Source organism: Rhincodon typus, chromosome 8, assembly GCF_021869965.1.
Source record: "Rhincodon typus isolate 14 chromosome 8, sRhiTyp1.1, whole genome shotgun sequence".
NCBI classification, from domain to species: Eukaryota; Metazoa; Chordata; class Chondrichthyes; order Orectolobiformes; family Rhincodontidae; genus Rhincodon; species Rhincodon typus.
In genome coordinates this window covers 7,141,817-7,166,208 of record NC_063339.1, presented here as the reverse complement: position 1 = coordinate 7,166,208, position 24,392 = coordinate 7,141,817, and the positions used below count along the sequence as shown (strand labels likewise).

The 24,392-nt window shown below is 43.4% G+C and overlaps 1 protein-coding gene across 1 annotated transcript in view; it reads left to right on the top strand.

Moving 5' to 3' along the window:
* The window catches only part of tdp1 (tyrosyl-DNA phosphodiesterase 1), a 124,923-nt gene that overhangs the window by 33,041 nt on the left and 67,490 nt on the right, over positions 1 to 24,392 (top strand). Inside the window, exons 8-12 of the mRNA XM_048600022.1 lie at positions 1,591 to 1,669; positions 5,335 to 5,511; positions 7,901 to 7,949; positions 8,267 to 8,333; positions 16,263 to 16,370. Of these exons, the coding sequence (XP_048455979.1) occupies positions 1,591 to 1,669; positions 5,335 to 5,511; positions 7,901 to 7,949; positions 8,267 to 8,333; positions 16,263 to 16,370 (480 nt within the window). The remainder of the gene's footprint in view (positions 1 to 1,590; positions 1,670 to 5,334; positions 5,512 to 7,900; positions 7,950 to 8,266; positions 8,334 to 16,262; positions 16,371 to 24,392) is intronic.

Sequence of the window (24,392 nt, the reverse complement as noted above, 5' to 3'; positions counted from 1 at the left end):
AGACTATGACTCCTGGTTCTAGACTCTCCTGCTATCGGGAACATCCTTCCTGCATTTACCCTGTCCAGTCCCGTTAGAATTTTATAGGTTTCTATGAGATGCCCCCTCGTTCTTCTAAATTCCAGTTAATTTTTTCATGCACTCATGGAATGAGCATCTGGATCAACATTTATTGCCCATTCCTAGTTGCTCTTGAGAGATGGTGCCTTCTTGAACCGCTACAGACCATGTGCTGTGTGTACAACTACAATGCTGTTAGGGAGGGAGTTCCAGAATATTGACCCAATGACAGTGAAGGAACAGTGACAGATTTACAAGTCAGCATGGCACTAACAGATCCAGTCTGTCTTTGTATGTTGGTCCTGTCATCACAGGAGTCAGTCGGTAAACCTTTGTCACACTCCCTCCCTGAATGCCAGAACATCCTTCCTCATATAAAGAGATCAAAGCTGCACACGTTTTTCCAGATGTGGCCTCACCAATGCCCTGTACAATTGCAGCAAGTCACCCCAGCACCTCAACTCAAATCCTCTCGCTATGAAGGCCAACGTACCATTTGCCGTGTTCACCATCTGCTGCACCTGCAATACCTACTTTCAGCTATTGGTGTCAAATAAAAAAGTCTCATTGCACCTCACCCTTTCTCAGTCTATCGCCATTCATATAATAATCTGCCTTTCTGTTCCTACAACCTCGCATTTTATCCGTATTATGTTTTATCTGCTATGCTTTGCCCACTCTCTCAACTTGCCCAAGTCACATTGTTTATTTACATGGTACATCATTATATCTTTAAATAGTCAGTGAAGAAATAGGTTTGTACAGGTAGTTCTCCTATAACACGATAGTTGCATTTTTGCGCTAGAGAAAATCGTCCTAGAAAATCACGTTATAGGGAAATTGCTATTGAAAATTGCTACACTGTACAGGAGAAAGTTTGCATTATCCAAAAAGCGTCCACTATTTGTCAATCGCGTTACAGCCAATTCGCATTAATTTAACATGCACTATAGCAGAAGTACCTATATCCAGTTTTCGACATCACTTATCGGGCTTGGAATCCAGCTGCGTTCAGTTAGTCAAGGGAATGAATGTTGGACCAGGACATGGGGATAGCTGCCTTGCTGTTTTGATGCTGTATTTTGGATGCACCCTAAGTAGAGTCTATTCACATAGTGGGGTCAAAGTGTTCTCGTTTGTCCTGGCCAACATTTATCCTTCAATCAACATCACAAAAGGAGATAATCTGGTAATTCATTGTCAGGAGTCTCTCGTAAACGAGTATGATTGTCCACCCTGGAAATTTCGTGTCACTGGTTATGGGTTCTGTGAGTCATCACATGGCCAGTGAGTCTGATCCTACAGCCACGTCTCTGACCACGTTTAGCAGGTTTGTGGAATCTTGCCTTGCATTTCCTACAGTGCAACAATGATTACCCTTCAGGAAATATTTAATGGGCTCAAAAGTACTTGAACATCTAAGGTACATGAAGGTCTGTCTTTAAATGCGAGTCTTTTGTCTTTCTGTTCATATCACGTTTAAAACGGCTTACACGCAATTATTTAACTATTAAATTATTTTCTTGGCAGAGTTTATCTCATTGGCTCCACTCCTGGCCGTCACCAAGGTAACGAGAAACAAAAATGGGGTCACTTAAAACTCGGCAAGGTATGTAAATTTAACTTTGCCTTGAAAATCAGAGAGAAATATCTCTGGTGGGGACTATGTTTGTGCAGGTGAATAATGATACCTGTTAAAATTTTAAGCAACTATGCGTTGAACAGAATTACAAGTGGCAGACATTTACTTGACATTTTAAACAAGTCATTTTTTCATAATTACTATACTGTTGAATCTTAAACAATTATGACTTGGGTGCAAACACATCAGCTAAGAGCTACCATGCTTTGCCCACTCTCTCAACTTGTAGCCCATTTAATACAACTTTGCAGAGCAGCACAGTTTCACTGTTTACCAACATGTTCTCTTGCAGCCTACTCTGCACCTCAAAGCCCTGGCACTCCCTCCCCAAACAGCACCCGGGGTGTGTCTTGGCTCAAAAAAGCTGGTTTGCAGTCACCTTTACAAGGGCAATGAGGGATGGGCCATTAGTGGAGGCAGTGGTGGCATAGTGGTAATGTCGCTCAATTAGCAATCCTGAGCCTCAGGCTTATGCACCGGGGACATGTGTTCGAATCCCACATGGCAGGTGGCAAAATTTGAATAAAATAACAATCTGGAATAAAGAGTCTCATGATGATCATGAAAACAATGTCAGTGTTGTTTGAAAAAAAAAAAAACCCCATCTGATTCACAAACATCGTTTGGGGAAGGAAATCTGCCATCCTTACCTGGTCTGGCCTCTGTGTGACTCCAGACCCACAGCAATGTGGTTGACTCTTATCTGCCCTCTGGGTAATTAAGGGTGGGCAATAAATGCTGGCCTAGTCAGTGACGCCCATGTTCCATGAATGAATTATATATTTTTTTGGAAGTGTTCTTGTGAAGACAGACTTCACTTTCCCCTTCCTCCCTGTCCTGCCCACATCCCAGTCTCTCATTGGCTGTTTTGCCTTTCAGTATTCCTCGGGCAACAACCTGAACCATAGCCTGACTTATGGAAAGTGAAGATATTGACCAGTGCAGAATGAGATTCCTTGACACATTGAGCTCACTTCAAAGTTAGTGAAACATTGTAATAATGGACCATTAGATGTGTCTCGTATACAAACCCATTGGGCACGTGACCTGAAGACTCCTTTTAAGCTCAATGCTTATACAGTTTCCCTATTTTGAAAGTTATCATTGAGCCATCATTGAATACTTACCGTATTCCCCCTCTCCCTTGACCTACTGGTTCTTTTAACCATAACCTTAAATATTCCCTTGTGGTACTATTCCTAGACTATTAATCCAGAAACTCGGCTAATGTTCTGGGGACTCGGGTTCGAATCCCACTGCAGCAGATGATGAAATTTGAATTCAAACAAAAAATCTGGAATTAAGAATGTACTGATGTCCATTATGATAGTTGGAAAACGCAATCTAGTTCGCTAATGTCCTTCAGCGAAAGAAATCTGCCACCCTTACCTGGTCTGGCCTACATGTGACTCCAGACCAACGGCGATGTGATCGACTCACAACTGCCCTCTGAAATGACTGAGCACACTACTCTGTTCAAGGGCAACTAGGAATGGGCAATGAATGCTCAGCAGCCATCCAAACCCACGAGTGAATTTAAAAAACATTGTATCCTCTGTTGACCTAACCTTCTGCCATTTTAAAGTGTGTCTATTCTATCGAAACCTTTGATTTTGAATATCCTTATTAAATTTACCCTTAATCTTCTCCAATCTAAGGAGAACAACTCCAGTGGCTTGCTCACATTTTAACAAATCTGCTATGTACCTTTTCCAAAGCCGAGACATGCAATGTGAAGATGTAGCTGGGCAAACTCCAAGCTGCCTTTATTCAAACCCAATTTTGTCTGTCCTGTTTGCAGGTTGGGTGGTTGGTAGATTTTTTTTTTTTTGGATAATAATGGCGTGCAGCAATATGGGGAAAAGACAAGAGATTGGCTCTAGATAATTAAGTTGGCCCACACGTGACGATGCTGTGGCTTTGAGGTCATTTTGTCCTGCTTTTTTTTTCAAGATAGGTTTAAACACGGAGATGTAAGCTGTTTACTTGGAGAGCCAGAAAACAGCTTGTGAGGCCTTGGGTTTTATTTTGAAAGTTGGAGCAATAGAAGCAGCCTATCTGGGTGTGGCCAGCTCTCTCAGACCAGGATTTCTAGTATTTTTTTTCAGTTTTTTTTGGTTTAGCTTGTAAGCTGTTGCTGTTGGAATCTCAACAGGGCAGAAGCTGCTGGAGTTTTGAAGAAGTAGAAGCTTATCTTTTTCCTCTCTCGATTATAGCTCGAGGCTGGGGTTTCTCTCTGCTGCTGGGTTGCCTGCGAGACAAATCTATTTTCCTGAGTTTGCTTTTTTGCCCAAGGGGTATGTTTATGGGATGTTACTATATTGGAATGGTTAATTAGTATTGGTTACTGTGTCTGTTATTCTGTTAAGTTTTCCAATAGTGTTGTTATTCTAAGTTCTTCTTCCTTTTGGATTTTAACTTGAATAAATTGTGTTTTGCTTAACATCGAATAGTTTGACCAATCGAATTGCATCTTGAACACAGCACGTTACATTTGCCTTTAAAATAGGAAAAAGTTAGGATCTAGACTAGCTTTTGAGAGCATCCGGTCTGGTCCATAACACACACAGTAGGCATGATGGGCCTGATTATTGGGTGGAGCAGCCCTGATGCTCTCCATGCCCACCCAGACTGGACAGAGCCACCGTCAGCAAACCCTGACCCACCCCTCCCCCAAAGCTTCTGGAAAAGCCCTGCTCAACACCCTGCCTGCCAGAAATAGGGGAAGGGAGACCAAGATCACACAGCCAGCAAAGAGGAGCAGCCCCCCACCTTGAGCGGTGGCCAGAGCAGACCCTGGAAATGGCAGCCGCCATCAAAAAGGAGTACTGCAAATCCCCAAAACGATGCCATTGTGCAGCCCCAGCAATTGGCCTGCAGCCCAGGCAGTGGGATGTTCTCGCTCTCTGAGAATCACAGGATCAGAATTATTATGGTAGAGAAAGAGGCTGTTTGGCCCATCATGCCTACTCCCGCTCTACTACATAATCCAACTCTATTATCTAGTGCCAATCTTCTGCTATTTCCCTACACCCCTGCATCCCATTACTATCCAAAAAAAGTCTGCTGCCCTCTTGAATTCCTCAATTGAACCTGCCTCCATCAGATGTCCAGGCAGTGCATTTCACACTCTAACTATTCGCTTTGTGGTGTGTTAATTTGTGTTCACCATGTGTTATTTCATTTACCAATGTAGGAATTTAAACCACTGTATTTCAACCTTATGGGTCCAGGTTTAATGTTTTAATTTGTTTTTCTCTCTGCTAAGGAACGATCTACAGAACCTAACTCCAGTTTGAACATTGATCCCCAAGGGGTCAATGCTCGATCTTAAGGTTGTTTCACATCCAGTTGTGATTTTTAGGAATGTAACACAATTTTAAGTGAGGGCATTCCTGCTCCAGTTTTTAATGTCCTTACTTTTGCTAGAATGAGAAGGATCGTGATTCACATGATTCAGTTTCTTGATGACTGAACCCATTCCGATTATTTTCTTGCAAGTGGTTTGCCGACATTTCTCACTATTTAACAGCCCGTACATAAACAGATTGCATGTACACGTTGCAGGAACATTTCCACTGGATTAGTCACCAGAACTCTGCATGTGATCCTGTTTTATATTTTACCAATAGATCTTGAGTAACTGTGCATCACCTGTGGTGAACCATGAGTCATGGCCCCTCATTGGCCAGTTTTCCAGCATTGGCTCCTTGGGAGCTGACGAAACAAAATGGCTGTGTTCAGAATTTAAGGAGAGCCTCACGATGCTTGGTAAAAGCCAGGTCAGGCGGCAGGTGCCTCTTCATTTGGTGAGTAAACTCGTAGAATTGGCGGACATTCTGCCCATTGAGTCTGATGCTGGCTTTTGGGTACCTAGCAGATTTATTTTCTTAATTCTCTCACATGGTTGTCACTGACTAGCAGCATTTATTGTTCATCCCTCATCTGAGAGTCCTGTAGATATTTTTCTTTCAGGTAATTGTCTAATTTGCTTTCAGCCCACTGTCAGGCAGTACAGTCCAGATCATCACAACTTACTGAATAAGAAAATATTTCCTCTACTGTTTTTGACAGTTGAGTAACTCGCTCTGCTTACCAGTGTTTCTGCCAATGGAAGCTGTGTCAATTCCATCAAAAACATTCAACAATTTTAAAACTATCAAATGTCTCGTTAAAATCTCAGCTCCAAGGAAAAACAGTCCCAGTCTCTTCACATCACTGAAATCTCACATCCCTGCTCCCATTCTGGTAAATCTCCGCTGAATCCTCTCTAAGGCTTTGACATCCTTCTCAAAGTGTGGAGCCCAGAATTGAATACTACACTCCAATTTAGGCAGAATCAGCACTTTACAAATGTTTAATATAACTGATTTGCTTTTTGCACTATCAAAAGGATCCAGTATGTTCTTTTCTGTTAACTATCTTTTGACCCAGCAATATGTTTCCGAGTCAAGCTAATGAGTGGTTTGGAGGGGAATTTGCAAGTGGTGATGCTCCCACGTATCTACTGTCCTTGCCATAGAGTTGTAGAGATGTACAGCATGGAAACAGACCCTTCAGTCCAACTCATGTATGCTGACTAGATATCCTAAATTAATCTAGTCCCATTTGCCAGCATTTAGCCCATATCCCTCTAAATCTTCCTAATCATATACCCATCCAGGAGCCTTTTAATTGTTGTAATTGTACCAGTCTCCACCACTTCCTGTAACAGCTCATTCCATACATGCACATCCTCTGCGTCAAAAAGTTGCTGCTTAGATCCCTTTTATATATTTCTCCTCTCACTTTAAACCTATGCCCTCCAGTTTTAGACTCCCATATCCTGGGAAAAAGGCCTTGGCTATTCACCCTATCCATGCCCTTCATGATTGTATAAACCTCTACAAGGTCACCCCTCAACCTCTGATGCTGTAGGGAACATAGCCACAGCCTATTCAACCTCTCCCTACAGCTCAAACCCTCCAACGCAGGCACCATCCTTGTAAATCTTTTCTGCACCCTTTCAAGTTCAACAACATCTTTTCAGGTTTGAGTGAAGATTTGTAGCTCGGGTGCCATTTGTAGATGTTGGTGTGTTTGCTGAGCTGGGAGGTTTGATAGCAGGCGTTTCGTCCCCTTACTAGGTGACACCCTCAGTGCTTGGAGCCTGCTGTGAAGCACTGTTGTCTTGTTTGAGTTTATATGGTCTGGTTTTTGCTGCTTCCGGTAGGTGCTGGTTCCGGCTGTGCATTGTAATGGTCGGTATATCAGGTCTAATTCAATGCGTTTGTTGATGGAGTCCACGGGTGAATGCCAAATCTCCAAGAATTCCCTGCCTGTTCTCTGTTTGGCTTGTCCTATGCTATATCCTCCCAGCTCAGCGAACTCACCAACATCTTCAATAACATCTTTCCAAAAGCAGGGAGCCCTGACATTTTCTGCCCAGGTCCGGTGCCTCAGATGGAAGTGTTGATGGGTTGGAAAGGAACTGTCTAGGGAGCCATAGTGAAATTCAGCACTGCCTCTTATGGATGGTGCACAGTGCAGTGTCTGAGTGTCAGTGTGTCAAGGAGAGAATGTTTATGAATGTGATGCCAGTTAAACAAGTTGCCTTGTTATGAATGGTGTCAAGTTTCTTGTTGTCGGAGCTGCATTTATCCAGGGAAGTGGGGAGTATTCAATCACACTCCTGACTTGTGCCTTGTAGATGGTGGACAGGCTTTGGGGAGTCAGGAGGTGAGTTACTCACTTGAGGATTCCTAGCCTCTGATCTGTTCTTGTAGCCACTGTATTTATATGGCTAGTCCAGCTTAATTTCTAGTCAATGGTAACCCAATGTATTTTGATAGTAGGGGATTCAGTAATGATAATGCCATTGAATGCCAAGGAGTAATGTCTTGATTCTCTCATGTTGGAGATGGTCATTGCCTGCCCTTTATGTGTTGGAAATGTTACTTGCCACTTGTCAGCCCAAGCCTGGATATTGTCCAGGTCTTGCTGCATTTGGATATAGCCTACTTCAGTATCTGAGGAGTCTCGAATGGTGCTGAACATTCTGCAGTCATTACCGAATATTCTCACTTGAGTCAATATGATGGAGGGGAGGTCATTGATGAAGCAGTTGAAGGTGGGATATTTATTAATGGCCATGTTTAAATTTAAATGAAACACACAAAGTGAATCTCGTTCTGTATTAACCACGGCCTCTTTGAATAGGTTTATCCGACCGTTGAGAATGTCAGAACAAGTTTAGAGGGTTACCCAGGTAGGTTCTTCAATTTCCCTTGCTGCATGGGTGCATGGCAATATCTCTTTATGTGGTACCATATCCAATTATGTTTAAAAACTCTTCTGTGATGTGCCTTGGAATGTTTTACTATGTTAAAAGTGCTAAATAAATGCAAGTTATCATTGTAGACTCTATTATATAGTATATTAGAAGAATGGTAAACTGAATTATTTTTGTCTGTAAAAGTCACACTATTGCAAATTAATTAGTCTATATAGACATTAAAAAAAGTTCTTAACCCTTTGACCCTGTTGTAAAGCATCACTTCTCATAGACTCCCTTCTCTTTATCAGCTGGGGGCTCGCTACCATATGCCATTGCTACTGCACAGAAGCAACCCTGGCTGTCTTCATTCTTGTGGTAAGTTACACCTGATCTTAACTACCATTTAACACTGTCAGTGAGAGCACTGATGGGTTAGTTGTTTGATTGGACAAACTATGAGCATTTCACTCATTGTTGCAAGTTTCTGCTGACAGTACTTTGTCAAGCAATAATTTGGAGGTCAGGCAGAGATTTCCAATAGGAGTCATGAGAAACTAATAGGAGGAGACCATTCAGCCCTTTGAGCCCACTCTGCCATTGAATGAGATCATCCTTTGATCTTCCATTTCAGCACCTTTACCTCACACTATCCCTGTATCCCTCACAACAAATAGTCTATTTCACAGCAAACAAAGTCTGTTTATTGAGAAAACAGTACACTGCACCAAACAGTCTACAGAGTCTATCTAAAAACAGTCGCCACAAACTTCAGCAAATAGAACTTACAACTAGAACTGTGTGTGTGTGTGTGTGTGTGGGGAGTGAGGGCAGAGAGAGAGAGAGAGAAAGAAAGTAATCCCGATTTGTTGCTGTTTCCTGCTATGATTTACCCAATATTCACCATCCTTATTGGGAAAAGTGATTCTAGTTGTGGCTCTCGCTCTTTGTGGTTTTTCTTACTTTTTGTTTGTTTTGTTCTGACTGATGGAAGTCTGCAGTCTATCATGTAATTCTCACACAGGAATCCAGACATTCACATACAAACATGGAAAATAGGTGCAAGAGTAGGCCGGTCAATCCTGCCCCACCATTCAATATGATCATGGCTGATCATGCAATTTCGTTATCCCATTCCCACTCTCTTCCCCTATATCCCTCGATCCCTTCAGCTGCAAGGGCCATGTCCTGCTCCCTCTTGAATTTATCTAACAAACTGGTCCCAACAGCTTGCTGTGGGAGAGAATTCCACAGGTTCACAACTCTGAGTGAAGAAATTCTTCCTCCTCTCAGTCCTAAATGGCTTACCCCTGATTCTCAGACTGTGACCCCTAGTTCTGAATCTCCCAAACATCAGGAACATTCTAGCCTGTCCAGTCCCATCAGGATTTTATATGCTTCCATGAGATCCCCCCCTCATTCTTCTAAATTCCTGCGAGTACAAGCTCAGTCGATCCAAGTTGTTGACAGGCAGAAGGACATTGTTGTTGATATCTGGGTACTATTCCACAGACTGATCAGCTACTTGTTGCTGGCCAAATGTCTTAGTGTACACAGCTCATAGCTCCAGCTTGCCTGCAAACTATCTACTACTGTTTGAAGCAGCAGCTTTGTAAGTAGTCCTTATGATGGGATTAAAGTAGATAGGTCAGTGCAGACCTATGAACTGGAGTGCTTTTTCCGTACTGTTTGACTCGAAGTATCAGGTTACTTGCTTTCAAAACAGCTGTTTTCCTTCAATTATTTTTATACAATACTTTTCCCCATTTCAGTCTTCAATCAAAAACAAAGAGAAAACAACAGCCTTTGCAATTTGTATTATAAGTGGTTTGGACTGTTCTATTTTAGCTACATTCCTTTTGTAACAAAAAGAATAGAATTCATAGAATCATACAGTAGAGTAGAGGCCTATCAGCTTATCGAGTCTCTACTGCCAAAAGTGCATTATTAGTCCCATAAAAAACTAGTCACATTTTTCCCATGGCCTTGCATGTTTTTGTTTTATCATTACAGCAAAAACTGCAACATTGTATGCTTGTGTTTCAATGAGAGACCACTTTGTGGAAACCAAAACAAATAAAATAAAATCTGTCAAGCTGGGTTCCTGTCTGGGATGTTACTTAGCCAGTCGCAACATCTTCTGGGATCATAACAAACCTAATCTTAAAAATGACTTGCATTGCCCTCTTCCCTATGGCAACATGAAATCAGATACTCTTCACCCCAACTCCCTTCTACTTTAAAAACCCATAGGCACTTTTTTTTTCCTTTATTCATTAACGGGATGAGGGTGTCGCAGGCTAGACAGCATTTATTGCCCATCCCTAATTGCCTAGAAGGCAGTTCAGAGTCAACCACATTGCTGTGGGTCTGGAGTCACATGTAGGCCAGACCAGGTAAGGATGGCAGTTTTCTTCCCTAAAGGACATAAGTGAATCAGAAGGGTTTTTCCAACAATTGACGATGGATTCACGGTCATCATTAAATTCTTAATTCCAGGTATTTTATTAAATTCAAATTCCACCATCTGCGGTGGCGGGATTCACACCCAAATCCCCAGAACATTATCTGGGTCTCTGGATTAACAGTCCAGCGATAATACCACTAGGCCATCGCCTCCCTGTAAGCATTTACAGCATAGCTCTTCATAAACTCGATACCTACAACATTTTCTGTGACTTTGACAGACTGAGTCTACTGTTTTCAAATTCAGAGGCCACTGCCATTGGCAATCAGTGTAGATCCCTCGCACTATCTCCTCAGTAAAATCTTTGATTCATACGAAATTCATAGATGACTTGAGAGGGTAGATGTGGAGAGATTGTTTCCCCTTGTGGGAGAGTCTAGGACCAGAGGGCATAATATCAGAGTAAGGGGTCACATGTTTAAGACAGAGATGAGGAGGAATTTCATCTCTCAGAGGGCAGTGAATCTGTGGAATTCTTTACCACAGAGGGCTGTCAAGCTTGGTCCTTAAGTATATTCAAGACCGAGATAGATTTCTAAGCAGTAAGGAAATCAAGGGTTATGGGGAAAAGGCAGCAAAGGAGTTGAGGGTGATCAACCAGCCATGATCTCATTGAATGGCAGAGCAGACTCGATGAGCTAAATGGCCTACATCTGCTGCTACTTCATAGGGTCTTATGGTATTGATCCCTAACAATTATACCACCCAGGTTTACTGTTAGACTGACTGCAGAACACTTGTGCAAGTGCCTGTTTTCTCTAGAATTTAGAAGGTAAGGGGTGATCTGATCAAGATATTAACAGGACAACACAAGGTAGATAAAAATAAACTATTTGCATTATTTGGGGATTCTAGAACCAGAGGGCATTGTCTGAGAATTAGGGCCGGACCATTCAGGAGAGATGTTAGGAAGCACTTCTGCATACAAAGGATGGTAGAGGTTTGGAACTCTCTTCCACAAATAGCGGTGTTGCCAGATCAGTTGTTATTTCTAACTCTGAGATAGTTAATTTTTTGTTCAGTAAAGGGATATGGGCCAAAGGCAGGTATATGGAGTTAGGCTGCAGATCATCCATGATCTCATTAAATGGTGGAACAGACTTGAGAGGCTGAATGGCCCACTCCTGTTCCTGTGTTCCTCCTGTGTTTCCCCTCCTAAGTGACCGCCTTCATTTACCCTTTATTTAAAGCTACAGTCCCAAATTAAGATCATCTTGTATATATCATAATTTTAACAAGTCAGTAGCAAGTCGGTATCACGCCAGGTGCAAGTACTGATGGAGATGAAGTTTCTGAAATTACAGCTGACCTGTGGCTAAAACCAACTAAAAATCAGCTGAGCAGCAGCCCTCAATCACCGATTGGGTTTCCATGAAATGAGCTGCTTCTCCGTTGTCATGGAGCCATGATGCTGTGGTGAACATATTTTCCGCTTTTATCTTTGAGGATGTGATCTTAGCAACATGCATTCTGAGTCTTCCCCTAATATTACTCGATAATTGTCTTTGAATAATTAACCCTTCCAAGTAAAACTGTCTAATGTTCCTGAAGCATTCTCACAAATTATAATTGTGAAACAGACATGATACATCTGTAACTTCCAAAGTTGCTGGACCTTTAACCAGTACTAAATCCAACAACACATGCAGCTTTTTATTGTCAAGACCCATCTTTTCTGCCAATCTTTCAATCTCTCAATCATGCTCCAGTGCTCTTGGAAGCTCAGTGCATGGAGAGAGGCCATTCAATCCACTGAGCTGGTGATATCTCTTTGAGAGACTTGTCAATTACTTGCAATCCCCTGTTTCACAGCCCTGCAAAATATTTCCTTGTTGGGATTTGAATTGCTGAAAACATTGATCTGTGACTCTGGGTTATTCGTCCGCAATGTCACAGCCTCCCCTGAACACATATAAAATGTAGGAGCAGAAGGAGACCATTCAGCCCATCAGGTCTGCAACATTATTCAATGAGATCCTGATTGATCGGATAACCCTCAACTCCATTTTTCTGTCTCTTCCCTAGAACATAGAACATAGAACATTACAGCGCAGTACAGGCCCTTCGGCCCTTGATGTTGCGCCGACCTGTGAAACCAATCTGAAACCCATCTAATCTACACTATTCCATTATCATCCATATGTTTATCCAATGACCATTTAAATGCCCTTAAAGTTGGCGAGTCTACTACTTTTGCAGGCAGGGCATTCCATGCCCTTACTACTCTCTGAGTGAAGAACCTACCTCTGACATCTGTCCTATATCACCCTTCAATTTAAAGCTATGTCCCCTCGTGCTAGCCATCACCATCCGAGGAAAAAGGCTCCCACTGTCCACCCTATCTAATCCTATCTAATCTATGTTTCAATGAGATTGCCTCTTATTCTTCTAAACACCACAGAATATAGACCTTCAATGACTTGTCGAAAACAGGTGAGGAAAAGTACAGCAGAGAACATTTTGTGACCGGCTTTTGAATTGTCATTGCTGCTGACATCATACTTGGAAATTTGGCAGCAGAGCTTCCTCCCAAATTGACAAGTGCAGAAATGAAAAGAAAGGCTTTTCAGCAAAGCCATTGCCTTCTGACTTTTTTTTTACACCTTTATTAGGTTAATTCATAGATTTTCAATTCCCCAGCTGCGGTGCTGAGATTTGAACTCATTTCTCCAAATCATTATTCCAGGTCAATGTTTCCTTCAGCTGTTGCACACAGTGACACAGAACATAGATCAATCATGACCCCATTGAATGGGAAAGTGAACTCACTGGGCTTCTGCTCCTATGTCTTATGGTCTTTGTGAAAGAAAAGTGCTGGATAGACAAAAGGAGCAAACCTTGGGTGATGCCCTGTCCCTTTCTCCAATTATCTCAATTAAACCATTCAGCCCCTCAGACCTGCTGAACCACAGGCTTGCAGTCCCTTAGGTACAGATGAAAGGGTGATCTAATTATCACGTTTTGGCAATTGAAACAATTGTGAGGGTAAATGGAGAGAAATTATACATCCTGGTGGGTATTCCAAACAAAGTGACCTAATGTTAAAATGAGAGCAGGGCCAATTCGGAAAGCAATTTCTTTCAAGTCTAGTAGAAATCTGGGTCTCTAGCACAAGATCTGTAGTTTGGTTATTATTAGGACTGGCTTTTTATTCAGGATTTCTGAATAAGGGTAATTTGTCATCGAAACGTTAATTCTTGTTGCTATCTCCACAAATATTGCCAAGGGTTCTGCAGAGCCTTCTGTTTTTAATTCTAGTCCCCAGCATTAGCAGCATTTTACTTTTATTCATGACAGTGAAAGTCTGGAGCTCACTTAAACCATAAGAAGCAGGAACAGGAGTAGGCTGTTCGGCCCCTTGAGCCTATTCTGCTATTCAATAGAATCATGACTGATCTGACACTCCTCACGTTCACTTTCCTGCCCCTTCCCCATGACCCTTGATTCCCCGACTGATCAAGAATCTATCTATTTCAGTCTAAAATATGCACAATAAATATGCCCCCACAGCTGTCTGTGCAAGGAGTTCCAAAACCTCTTAACCTTCTGAGAGAAGAAATTCCTCCACAATTCAGCCTTAAATTGATACCCTTTTATTCTGAGACAATGCTCTCTGATCCTAGACTCCCCCAAGAGGGGAAACATGCTCTCAGCATTTACCCTGTCAAGCCCCTTAAGGATCTTGTATGAGTATCTTGTATCATTACCCAACGAGATCACCTTTCATTCATCTAAACTCTAGTGAGCACAGTCCAAACCTGTTTAGGCTTTGCTCAAAAGACAGTCCCTCCATACCAGGGATCATCCGAGTGAACCTTCTCTGAGTTACCTCCAATGAAATAATATCTTACTCAAAAAGCTATTGAGAGACTGGGGGCTAGTTGAAAATGTCAATACTGAGATTGGGAGTGTTTTTTTTTATTTATTGAGCAAGACCTACCATCTTCTGAAGGGCACGTAGGGATGGGCAATAAATGCAGGTCCAGCCAGCAACGCCCACATCCCAAAAGAGAATAAAAGAACTTAACCTCTTGCGTGTTTGATTGGGGAATAAACATTGATCAGGATCTTGGTGGTCAATCCTCTTTGAAGCACATCATCTTTCACATCCACTCAAGCAGAAAGGTCCTTGGATTAAAGTTTCCTCCAAAATAAACAACCTCTGACTGTACAGTGCTCCTTCTGTGCTGCTTCAGGTCAGCTTTGATATTTGTCTTGGAATGGGATTTGAACCCACATCCTGCTGACTCGTGGGTGAGTGTGTGCTACCAGCTGCACCATGGCACATTTATAAATGCAAGTTTATAATTCAGGCACCCCTGTCTTGGCAGGGTATATACAGTGCTGCCCATTTTCCTCCTGTTCCATCCTAGATTGTAGCCCTACAACTGTGGTGACCTCCTGCACTACAGTCCTTAGCCTGTCACACCCAATTTCTCATTGCAATCGGTAGGAGTGGGCAGGTCAGCAAAAACCATAGGCATGCCCAGCTCTGACTGTGGCACAGTGGTCCCCGGCCCCTAATACGGGCACCCCGCCCAACCCTGACCCATGCACAGTGAGACCCGGTTATTAAAGCCCTGAAGTACCCTCCGCTGTCCCAGGCCCTGGCGTAAGCCAATCATCTTCCATTACATGGCTCAGTCAGTCACAGACATGGGAAACAAGCAGCCCCAGGAATAGGATAATTAGCTGGTAGAGAACAGAGCAATAAAATGAAAAAGTCGCCTGTTCTCAGGCCTGTAAATCTTTAGCCAGCTGCAGAGTTAATGGAAAGATAATTGTTTTGTTGACCTGTCAGACGTAGAGTTATAAATGTAATATGGTGGGTCAGTGCCACAATCCAATCCATCTTTGGTAATGTCAAATCAAACAGAGAGACTGGGGACATGAGCCGATTCCATCTTTGACCAGCTGCTCTGACTCACTGTTTGATTGAGGATGATGTCAGCAATAATAAGTTCACTGTCTGGGGCACAAATCACAGGTGTCCTTTGCCAGGAGCCACAGCCTTTTCTTGCAGGTGGACATCCATAAAATAATGATGTCAAGTTGCATTCTTTCCCAATACCGCCTTTCATTGGGCAGCATCTTCTATGGCTGTTTGTTGGAAGGACGATCAAGTGGACGATATTGATTAACAGAAGCACGAGAGAGTAATCGCTGCACTTTGGGAAGGGTGTGGGGGCAGAGGAGGTGATGAAGACTGTTTTACAGAATGCTTCTCATTGCCTCCCAATTGCTTCAGTTTTATTGGTCTGATTTGATTTAATTTATTCTTGATACACGTACCTAAGTACGGTGAAAAATTTTGTTTTGCGAGCAGGACAGGAAGATCACAGCAAACAAGGCCTTACGTATCATAGGGCGCTTAGACATAGCGAGGCATACAAAGTTACAGCTGTACAGGAGGTGCACAAAAGCAAGATTGACATTTGATTTGAAATTTAGGAGGTCCATTCAGCAGTCTGTTAGTATGTGTGTTCAAGCTTTTGCATCTTCTGCCTGACAGAAGAGGTTGGAAGAGAGCATTGAGCATTACCGGGGTGGGAGAGGGTCTTTGATGATATTAGCAGCCTTTCCACAGCAACGAGAAGTGTAGATGGAGTCCATGAATGGGAGGTTGGTTTTCGTGATGGTCTCATGACAAGTTCTGATGGGCTGTATGGTCTGCTGCTTTGCTGTAGGTTTCTCTAATTCCTCTCGAGCTTTGTTGTCAAGCTTCTGTGGTGGTCCAGAGTCTGTGTCTCCTGCCTGCAGCGGGAGTGCATTTACATTTGGGTGGCTGGGAGGGTGGACAGTGAGTCGACTGATCTTATTGCTGTGCATCTCCCCCACAGTCGATGGTCCGCTGACGTCACAGGCCGAAGCCGTGCCATGCCCCACATCAAAACGTACATGAGGGCATCCCCGGACTTTGGAGAGCTCGCGTGGTTTGTCGTCACAAGGTGAGAGGCGTTTCCGGTCCCCATTAGCTGGGAGAGAACAGAGCAATAAAATGAAAATGTCGCCTATTCTCAGGCCAGTAAATCTTCAGCCAGCTGCAGAGTTAGTGGAAAGATAATTGTTTTATTGACCTGTTGAACGTAGAGTTATAAATTTAATATGGTGGGTCAGCGCCACAATCCAATCCATCTTTGGTAATGTCAAATCAAATAGAGAGACTGGGGGCATGAGCCGATTCCATCTTTGACAAGCTAATTTCTGCTTCGGTGAAGTAGTGTTTCAGTCGGCCCTACCTCAGTGTGATAGCATTCCTGCCTCGCAGTCGGAAGGTACCAGATTCGAGAAGCCTGTAGATATTGGAAAGCTGAAATAAAAACCAAAATTGCTGGAGAAACTTAGCAGGTCTAGCAGCATCGGTGGAGAGAGGTGCAGAATTAACATTTTGAGGCTAATTTGATTCTTTTGTGGAATGTGGGAGAACTCCTAGCTTTTCCTCAAAATGAAACCCTTTACTTCCACCTGAGCAGGCAGATGGGACAGTAGGGTTTAATGCCTCACCTGAAAGATACCACCTCCAACAGCATGGAAGGGCCAGCCTTAGTTCTTGTCTTCATGTGGGTCTTGAACCTTGGTGTGGGCAGGAGAGCTGCCATCTGAGCCATGGTTGATATGGCTCCGAATGTGCAATCTTGCTCCATGCCACGTGCTCCATGTCAGTTGCTGTCTTTGTGCACGATTGAGTTATTGGGAAAATGTTCCTGTGTTTGCCTGGCTCTGTCTTCCAGTACAACTTGCTTATTGTGTCTTCTCGGTGGAATTGAAGGATCACTATCTGAGATGCCGTGTACAGTCAGTGAATGCAGTAAAGCTAACATCGCCACAGTCCCAGAGGACCATAGGACTGCTCTCTTATTCGAGGGAGACGACTGGTGTTGGTTTAACCTGAGGGTCACCATGCCTCAGGCAAGGTGACAGGTTGAGAAGGAGAGTCCTTCCTGGTAACTTCAGCTGGTGCGGGAATTGAACCCACACTGTTAGCAACACTCTATGTTGCAAACCAGCCATCCAGCCAACTGAGCTGACTCTAGCTGTGACCTGTTGCTCATCGACTGTATGATCTTGGAGCCAGTTGCTGTCTTTATTTCCTTCCAGGAGTATGTGAGATAATTGTAACAATATCAGAAAGATTGAACAAGCTTAAAACTCATTTCTCCACAAGAGAGAAGGCTGACCCTGAAAAAGGCATTTAAAATTATGAAAAGGTTAGATGGGATAGGCACGATGAAGGCATTTTCCACCTATAACTGGGGGCTATCACAAACTGCCCTCAAAGTTGGTGCTGAGTTGCCTTCTGGAACAGCCGCAGTCCATCCAACGTAGGAACACCTATGATGCTGAGGGAGTTCCAGGATCTTGGTCCTGTCACTCATAGGTGCAGGAGGAGTGTGTTTAGCTCGAGAGTGAGATGGCTGGCACAAGGAGTGGTATGAGGTAAATCATTTGGATGTATATAAGGGGAATCAGGATAAACACATGAGGAAGAATGGAATAAAAAGTCATGCTGGTGGTCTGACAAAAATTACAGTTTGGGAGCAGCTCTTGTGGAGCATAAACATCAGCATGGACCTTCTGTTTCTGTACGCATCCTTCATGAAAGATTGTAAGAAGTAGGAGCGGGTGTAGGCCATTCAGCCCTGCTCTGTCGTTCCAGAGGCCTCAACTCCACTCTCTTGCCTGCTGCACCTTAATACTATGGACTGTTGATCTGACGAGTGTGTAAATCACTTTATTTTTATTCATTCATGGGATGTGGTCATCACGAGCTAGCCCAGCATTTTTTGCCCATCTCTAATTGACCTTAAGAAGGTGGCGGTGATCTGCTTTCTTGAATTGTTGCAGTTCCATCTTGACACACGGAAGATTTAAAAGGGGACCTAATTGAGGTGTTTAAGATGATTAAAAGAATTAGCAATAATCCATAGTAAGAAACTGTTGTCTCCAGTGGGGGAGGGGAGCAGGTAAACTAGAACCATTTTTAAAATGAGAGTTAGAGATAAACTCAGAGAACTCCTTCAGACAAAAGGTTATTGGAAATCTGGAGCTCGACCCCAAAACATATCATTGAGGCTGGGGGGTTGTGGAGGGGCCGATTGAAAATTTCAAAAATTCTACAGGGGTGTCGATGGATGCAGAACCAAGGCAGGTAGATTGAGAGCGAACATGACAGTCTTAAATGGCCTACTTCTGCGCACTAACACTTCTGACATTTAAAATAGATAACAACCATGATCTAATTGAGTTTGATTTATTGTTGTCATATGTATGGAGATACTGTGAAAAGTGTTGTTTTCCGTGCTATACAGGCAGATCGTACCATACAAAGTGCATCAGAATAGCAGAACAGAGTGCAGAAAACAGTGTTATTGCCACAGAGAAGGTACAGAGCGAGGGATCAGAATTACATTTGGAGGTCCATTCAAAAATCTGATAACAGAGGGGAAGAAACTGTTCTTGAATCTATTCACGCATGTATTCAAACTTTTGTATCTTCTCCCTGACAGAAGAGGGTGGAAGAGAGTATAACCGGGGTGGGAGAGCTCTTTGATTATAAAAACCGAAAAAACTGCAGATGCTGTAAATCAGGAACAAAAACAGAAGTTGCTGGAAAAGCTAGGTGGGCCTGGCAGCATCTGTGAAGGAAAAAACAGAGTTAATGTTTCGAGTCCGGTGACCCTTCCTCAGAGCTCTTTGATTATATTGGTTGCTTTCCCGAGGCAGTGGGCAGTATGGATTCAGTCAGTGTCTGGAAGGCTGAACTGCAGAACAGGCATGAAGAGTTGAATAGCCTGCATCACCCATAATGACCACGGTGACCTTTCAAGCCACAGTATTGTGGAAAAATTCAGCGGAGGGCTAATGAGAAGGTTGTGTGGGTTGTGTTGTGCAGTATGTATGACACGGAGAGATAATTCTCATTACTTCAGTTGTTTTGAAATCTCCAAGTGTTGATTAGGTCGTGAGTACTTGCTGTTATTATTACCGTTCTGTCAGCACCATTGACATGTTGAAGAAAATGATACATTTCTTAGATTGCAGATCACAGGCTCTGAAAACAGCAGCCCCTTCTGACTGTCTGAAGCTGATTTTGTTCACTGTGTCAAAGAAACAGAGGTATGAGGGAGAATTCTAATTCAGAGTTCAAAAACTGATCAAAGCCTATTAGAATTGCTCACTAACCCGACAGAAAACTTGGCAGCAAAGACAATTCTGCCCCTTAGATACACACAGGGCTCACACAAGCCTCTTGACAGTCCACTTCATAAAACGTTTGCGGTTGTAATGTTTGTGGAAAAGATCCTGTTTTCAGTTTGCTACAAGTGACGAAGATGATTGATGAGGGCAAAGTGGTGGACATGATCTGTATGGACTTCAGCAAGGTGTTTGACAAGATTCCATATCATAGACTGGTCTGCAAGATTAGATCACATTGGAACACAGGAAAAACTAGCTATTTGGATACTGGCTCGAAAGTAGGAGATAGAGGGTGGTGGTGGAGGGTTGATTTTCAGACTGGAGGCCTGTGACCAGTGGAGTGCCACAAGGATCGGTGCTTTGTCAGCTGCTTTTTGTCATTTATATAAATGATGTGGATGTGTACTTAGGAGGTATGGTTAGTACATTTGCAGATGACACCAAGATAGGAGGTGTAGTGGACAGTGAAGAAGGTTACCTCGGAGTACAACGGGATCTTGATCAGATGGGCCAATGGACCGAGGAGAGGCAGATGGAGTTTAATTTAGATAAATGTGAGGTGCTGCATTTTGGAAAGGCAAATCAGGGCAGCACTTATATACTTAGAACATAGAACATAGAACAGTACAGCACAATACAGGCCCTTCAGCCCACAATGTTGTGCCGACTTATTATCCTATGAAGATCAATCTACCCTGCATACCCTACATTTTACTATCCTCCATGTGCCTATCCAAGAGTCGCTTAAAAGTCTGAAGTATCTGACTCCACTACCACTGCCGGCAACGCATTCCACATGCCCACCACTCTCTGTGTGAAGAACCTACCTCTGACATCTCCCCTATACCTTCCTCCAATCACCTTAAAATTATGCCCCCTCGTAATAACCATTTCTGCCCTGGGAAAAAGTCTCTGACTATCCACTCTATCTATGCTTCTCATCATCTTGTACACCTTTATCAAGTCACCTCTCATCCTCCTTCGTTCCAATGAGAAAAGCCCTAACTCCCTCAACCTTTCCTCATAAGACCTGCCCTCCAGTCCAGGCAGCATTCTGGTAACTCTCCTCTGCACTATCTCGAAAGCTTCCACATCCTTCCTGTAATGAGGTGACCAGAACTGAACACAATATTCCAAGTGTGGTCTAACCGGGGTTTTATAGAGCTGCAGCATAACCTCACGGCTCAAAGTTTCTTCCCCTGCCAGTGAAAGCCAACACACCATATGCCTTCTTTACAACCCTATCAACTTGGGTAGCAACCTTGAGGGATCTATGGACGTGGACCCCAAGATCCCTCTGTTCCTCCACACTGCCAAGAATCCTGCCATTAACCCTGTATTCTGCATTCAAATTCGACCTTCCAAAATGAATCACTTCACACTTTTCTGGGTTGAATTCCATCTGCCACTTCTTTGCCCAGTTCTGCATCCTGTCAATGTCCTGTTGCAACCTACAACAAGCCCTCCATGCTGTCCACAGCTCCACCAACCTTCGTGTCATCGGCAAACTTACTGACCTGACCTACCCTTCCACTTCCTCATCCAAGTCATTTATAAAGATCACAAAGAGCACAGGTCCCAGAACAAGATCCCTACTGGTCACCGCTGAACAGTAAGGACCTGGGGAGCGTTGCTGAAAAAGAGATCTTGGAGTGCAGATTCATAGTTCCTTGCAAGTGGAATTACAGGTAGACAGGATAGTGAAGAAAGCATTTTGGTTTCAAAAGTTGATTGGGGGCGGATGTTCGCAGGTGGACGTGATCAATGTGGAATTCAGTAAGGCAAGGTTCCTCATGGTAGACAGGTTAGATCACATGGAATATGGGCAGAACTAGCCATGTGGATACAGAACTGGCTCCAAGGTAGGAAACAGAGGGTGGTGGTGGAGGGTTGCTTTTCAGACTGGAGACCTGTGACCAGCGGTCTGCCACAAGGATTGGTGCTAGGCCCACTGCTTTTTCTCATTTATATAAATGATGTGGATGTGAACATAGGAAGTATGGTTAGTAAGTTTGCAGATGACGCGAAAATTGGAGATGTAGTGGACAGCGAAGAAGGTTACCTCAGAGTACAACGGGATCTTCATCAGATGGGCCAATGGGCTGAGGAGTGGCAGATGGAGTATAAGTTACATAATTGTGAGGTGCTGCATTTTGGAAAGGCAAGTCAGGCAGGACTAATATAGTTAATGGCAAGGTCCTGGGGAGTGTTACTGAACAGAGGGACCTTGGAGTGCAGGTTCATAGATCCTTGAAAGTGGAGTAGTAGGTTGACAGGGTAGTGAAGAAGGCGTTTGGCATGCTTCCCTTTATTGGACAGTGCATTGAGTATGGGAGTTGGAAGGTCATTTTGCAGCTGTACAGGACATTGGTTAGGCCACTTTTGGAGTATTGCATGCAATTCTGGTCACCCTGCTATAGGAAGGATGTTGTGAAATTTGAAAGGATTCAGAAAAGATTGACAAGGATATTGCGAGGGTTGGAGGGTTTAAGCTGGAGGGAGAGGCTGAATAGGCTGGGGCTATTTTCCCTGCAGTGTCAAAGGCTGAGGTGTGGCTTTATAAAATCATGAGGGGATGAATAGGGTAATTAGACAAGGTATTTTCCCTGGGATGGGGAAATCAAAAACTAGAGGGCATAGGTTTAAGGTGAGCGGAGAAAGATATAAAAGAGATCTAAGGGGCAAGTTTTTCACACAGAGGGTAGTGCGTGTATGGAATGAGCTGCCAGAGGAAGTGGTTGAGGCTAGTGCAATCACAACATTTAAAAGGCATCTGGATGGTAAGTGAATAAGAAGGGTTTAGAGGTATATGGGCCAAATGCTGGCAAATGGGACTAGATTTATTTAGGATATCTGGTCAGCGTGGATGAGTTGGGCCAAGGGGTCTGTTTCTATGCTGTTCATCTCTGTGCCACTTTGACTCTGACTCTAAGTAGGAATGGGAGGGAGCCAGAGATCTTTCATTTTGATCAACAGGGAATATTGTTACATGCTGTGGTTTGGCTTCACACAGACCAAAGCATCAGTCATCACAGTCTTATTGGTTAAAAGATCAACATGGTTGAGTGCCGCTATTTGACCAGCTTAGCTCCATCTATCCAAAAAATCCTTACAATAGCACAAATATCACCCCCTTCCTCTCCTCTTCTCCACATCCCCCTCCCCAAACCCACAACGGATTGATCTCTTCCAAAACTGTGTTGCCCGTGTTGTATCTCATACCTATCATGCATATTTTGTTGACCTACATTGGTTCATGGTGAAGAGACTTCAATTTTAAGATTCCGTTCCACGCTTTCAAATCTTTTCATGGATTCGCCTCCCCCTTTATCCCCTGTTACTTCCTTCAGTCTTCTAAGATCTCTGCCCTTCTCCAGCTCTGGCATCTTATATGCCCCTGACTCCCATCACTGTATCATTCGCACTCATACCTTCAGCTGCCAAGACCTTTAAGATCTTGAATTCACTCCTTGAAGCTCTGTCTCCTTGAAGACACTCCTTAAAAGTCTTTCACCAAGGTACTTGCTAATAATCTCCTTATGTGAACCATATCAAATTCTGCCTGATCATGATTCTGCAAACAGTCTTGAGACATAACACCACATAAAAGGTGCTGTATAAATTTATTATTGTCACATGGTGTTTACCTCCACTATTCTATCTGAAAGCTCATTCCTTATGTTGATGCACTCTTCCATTTTGAACTTTACCTTCCACTTACATGAATTTGTTATTCTTTATCCTCATGTTGCTTTTGAATATTAAGTGAATGTTCCAGATTCACTGGTTCCGTATCGTGTGCTTCTGAATAGAATAGAGTATCCTTTATTGCCACATGTACTCCAGTACAGAAGTACAAGAGCGCAGTGAAAAGTTTTTTTAGTGGCGCCATTTTAGGTGCAAGTACCTAATCACAAGTCTTGGATACAAGGAGGAATAAAAGGAAAAGTAGTAGCATTACTTACAGTATCAAAATAAAAGTTAGAAATAAGATAGTTATAACATAGTTAAAGTTTGACATTAAAGTCCAGGAAAGAATTTCAAATAGCAGCAGTTCAGCAATTGGTCTGACCACCCGCGCCAGGCTCCAGTCCAACAAGTATCCCACTCCGCTCCAAGCCTCCAGTCTGTTCCGCACCGGCACTCAGCTGCACCAGCGTATGTCGCGTTGTACTGGGATTTGCTTCCCCTCGTGCTGCAGCACGTCTCGTTCCTCTCCTGCTGCTCAGGGATGCTTCCCCGCACACTGTTCCAGGACTCGTTAGCCCTCACGCTGTTCAGGGACTGCTAAAAGCAGAGAAAAAAGAAAAGAAAAGAGAAATGACAGGCAGAGCAGAGGAGCTCCAGGTGGGGTATCCTACTCTGCCGCACAGCTCATGGAGGGGTACCCTTGCCTCCTTTCGGGACTGACGAGCACGTTTTCCTTGCATTTCTGTAGCCCCTTCCGCGATATCTAGGTTCCCTAAACATGCATAACTGCAGTGAAGCACTTTGAATCTATAGTAATTGTTGACAGTTAGGGACTGTGGCAGCTCGTTTGAAGCCCCTCAAAGAGCAGTAAGTTAGATGATAAACCGTTTTAAGTGATGTTGGTTTCTTGACGTTGAAGCTGGTCGGTCTGGGGGGCATTAGGTTCTCACGAGGGAACTCTTTCAGAGTCCTTAATATTTCTCTCGAAATTCAGTCTGTTGCTTAGGGACTGACAGGGAGTGAGTAGGAGTGACAGGGCTGCTCAATATCTATTGAAACCCACACACCACCACCACGACCCC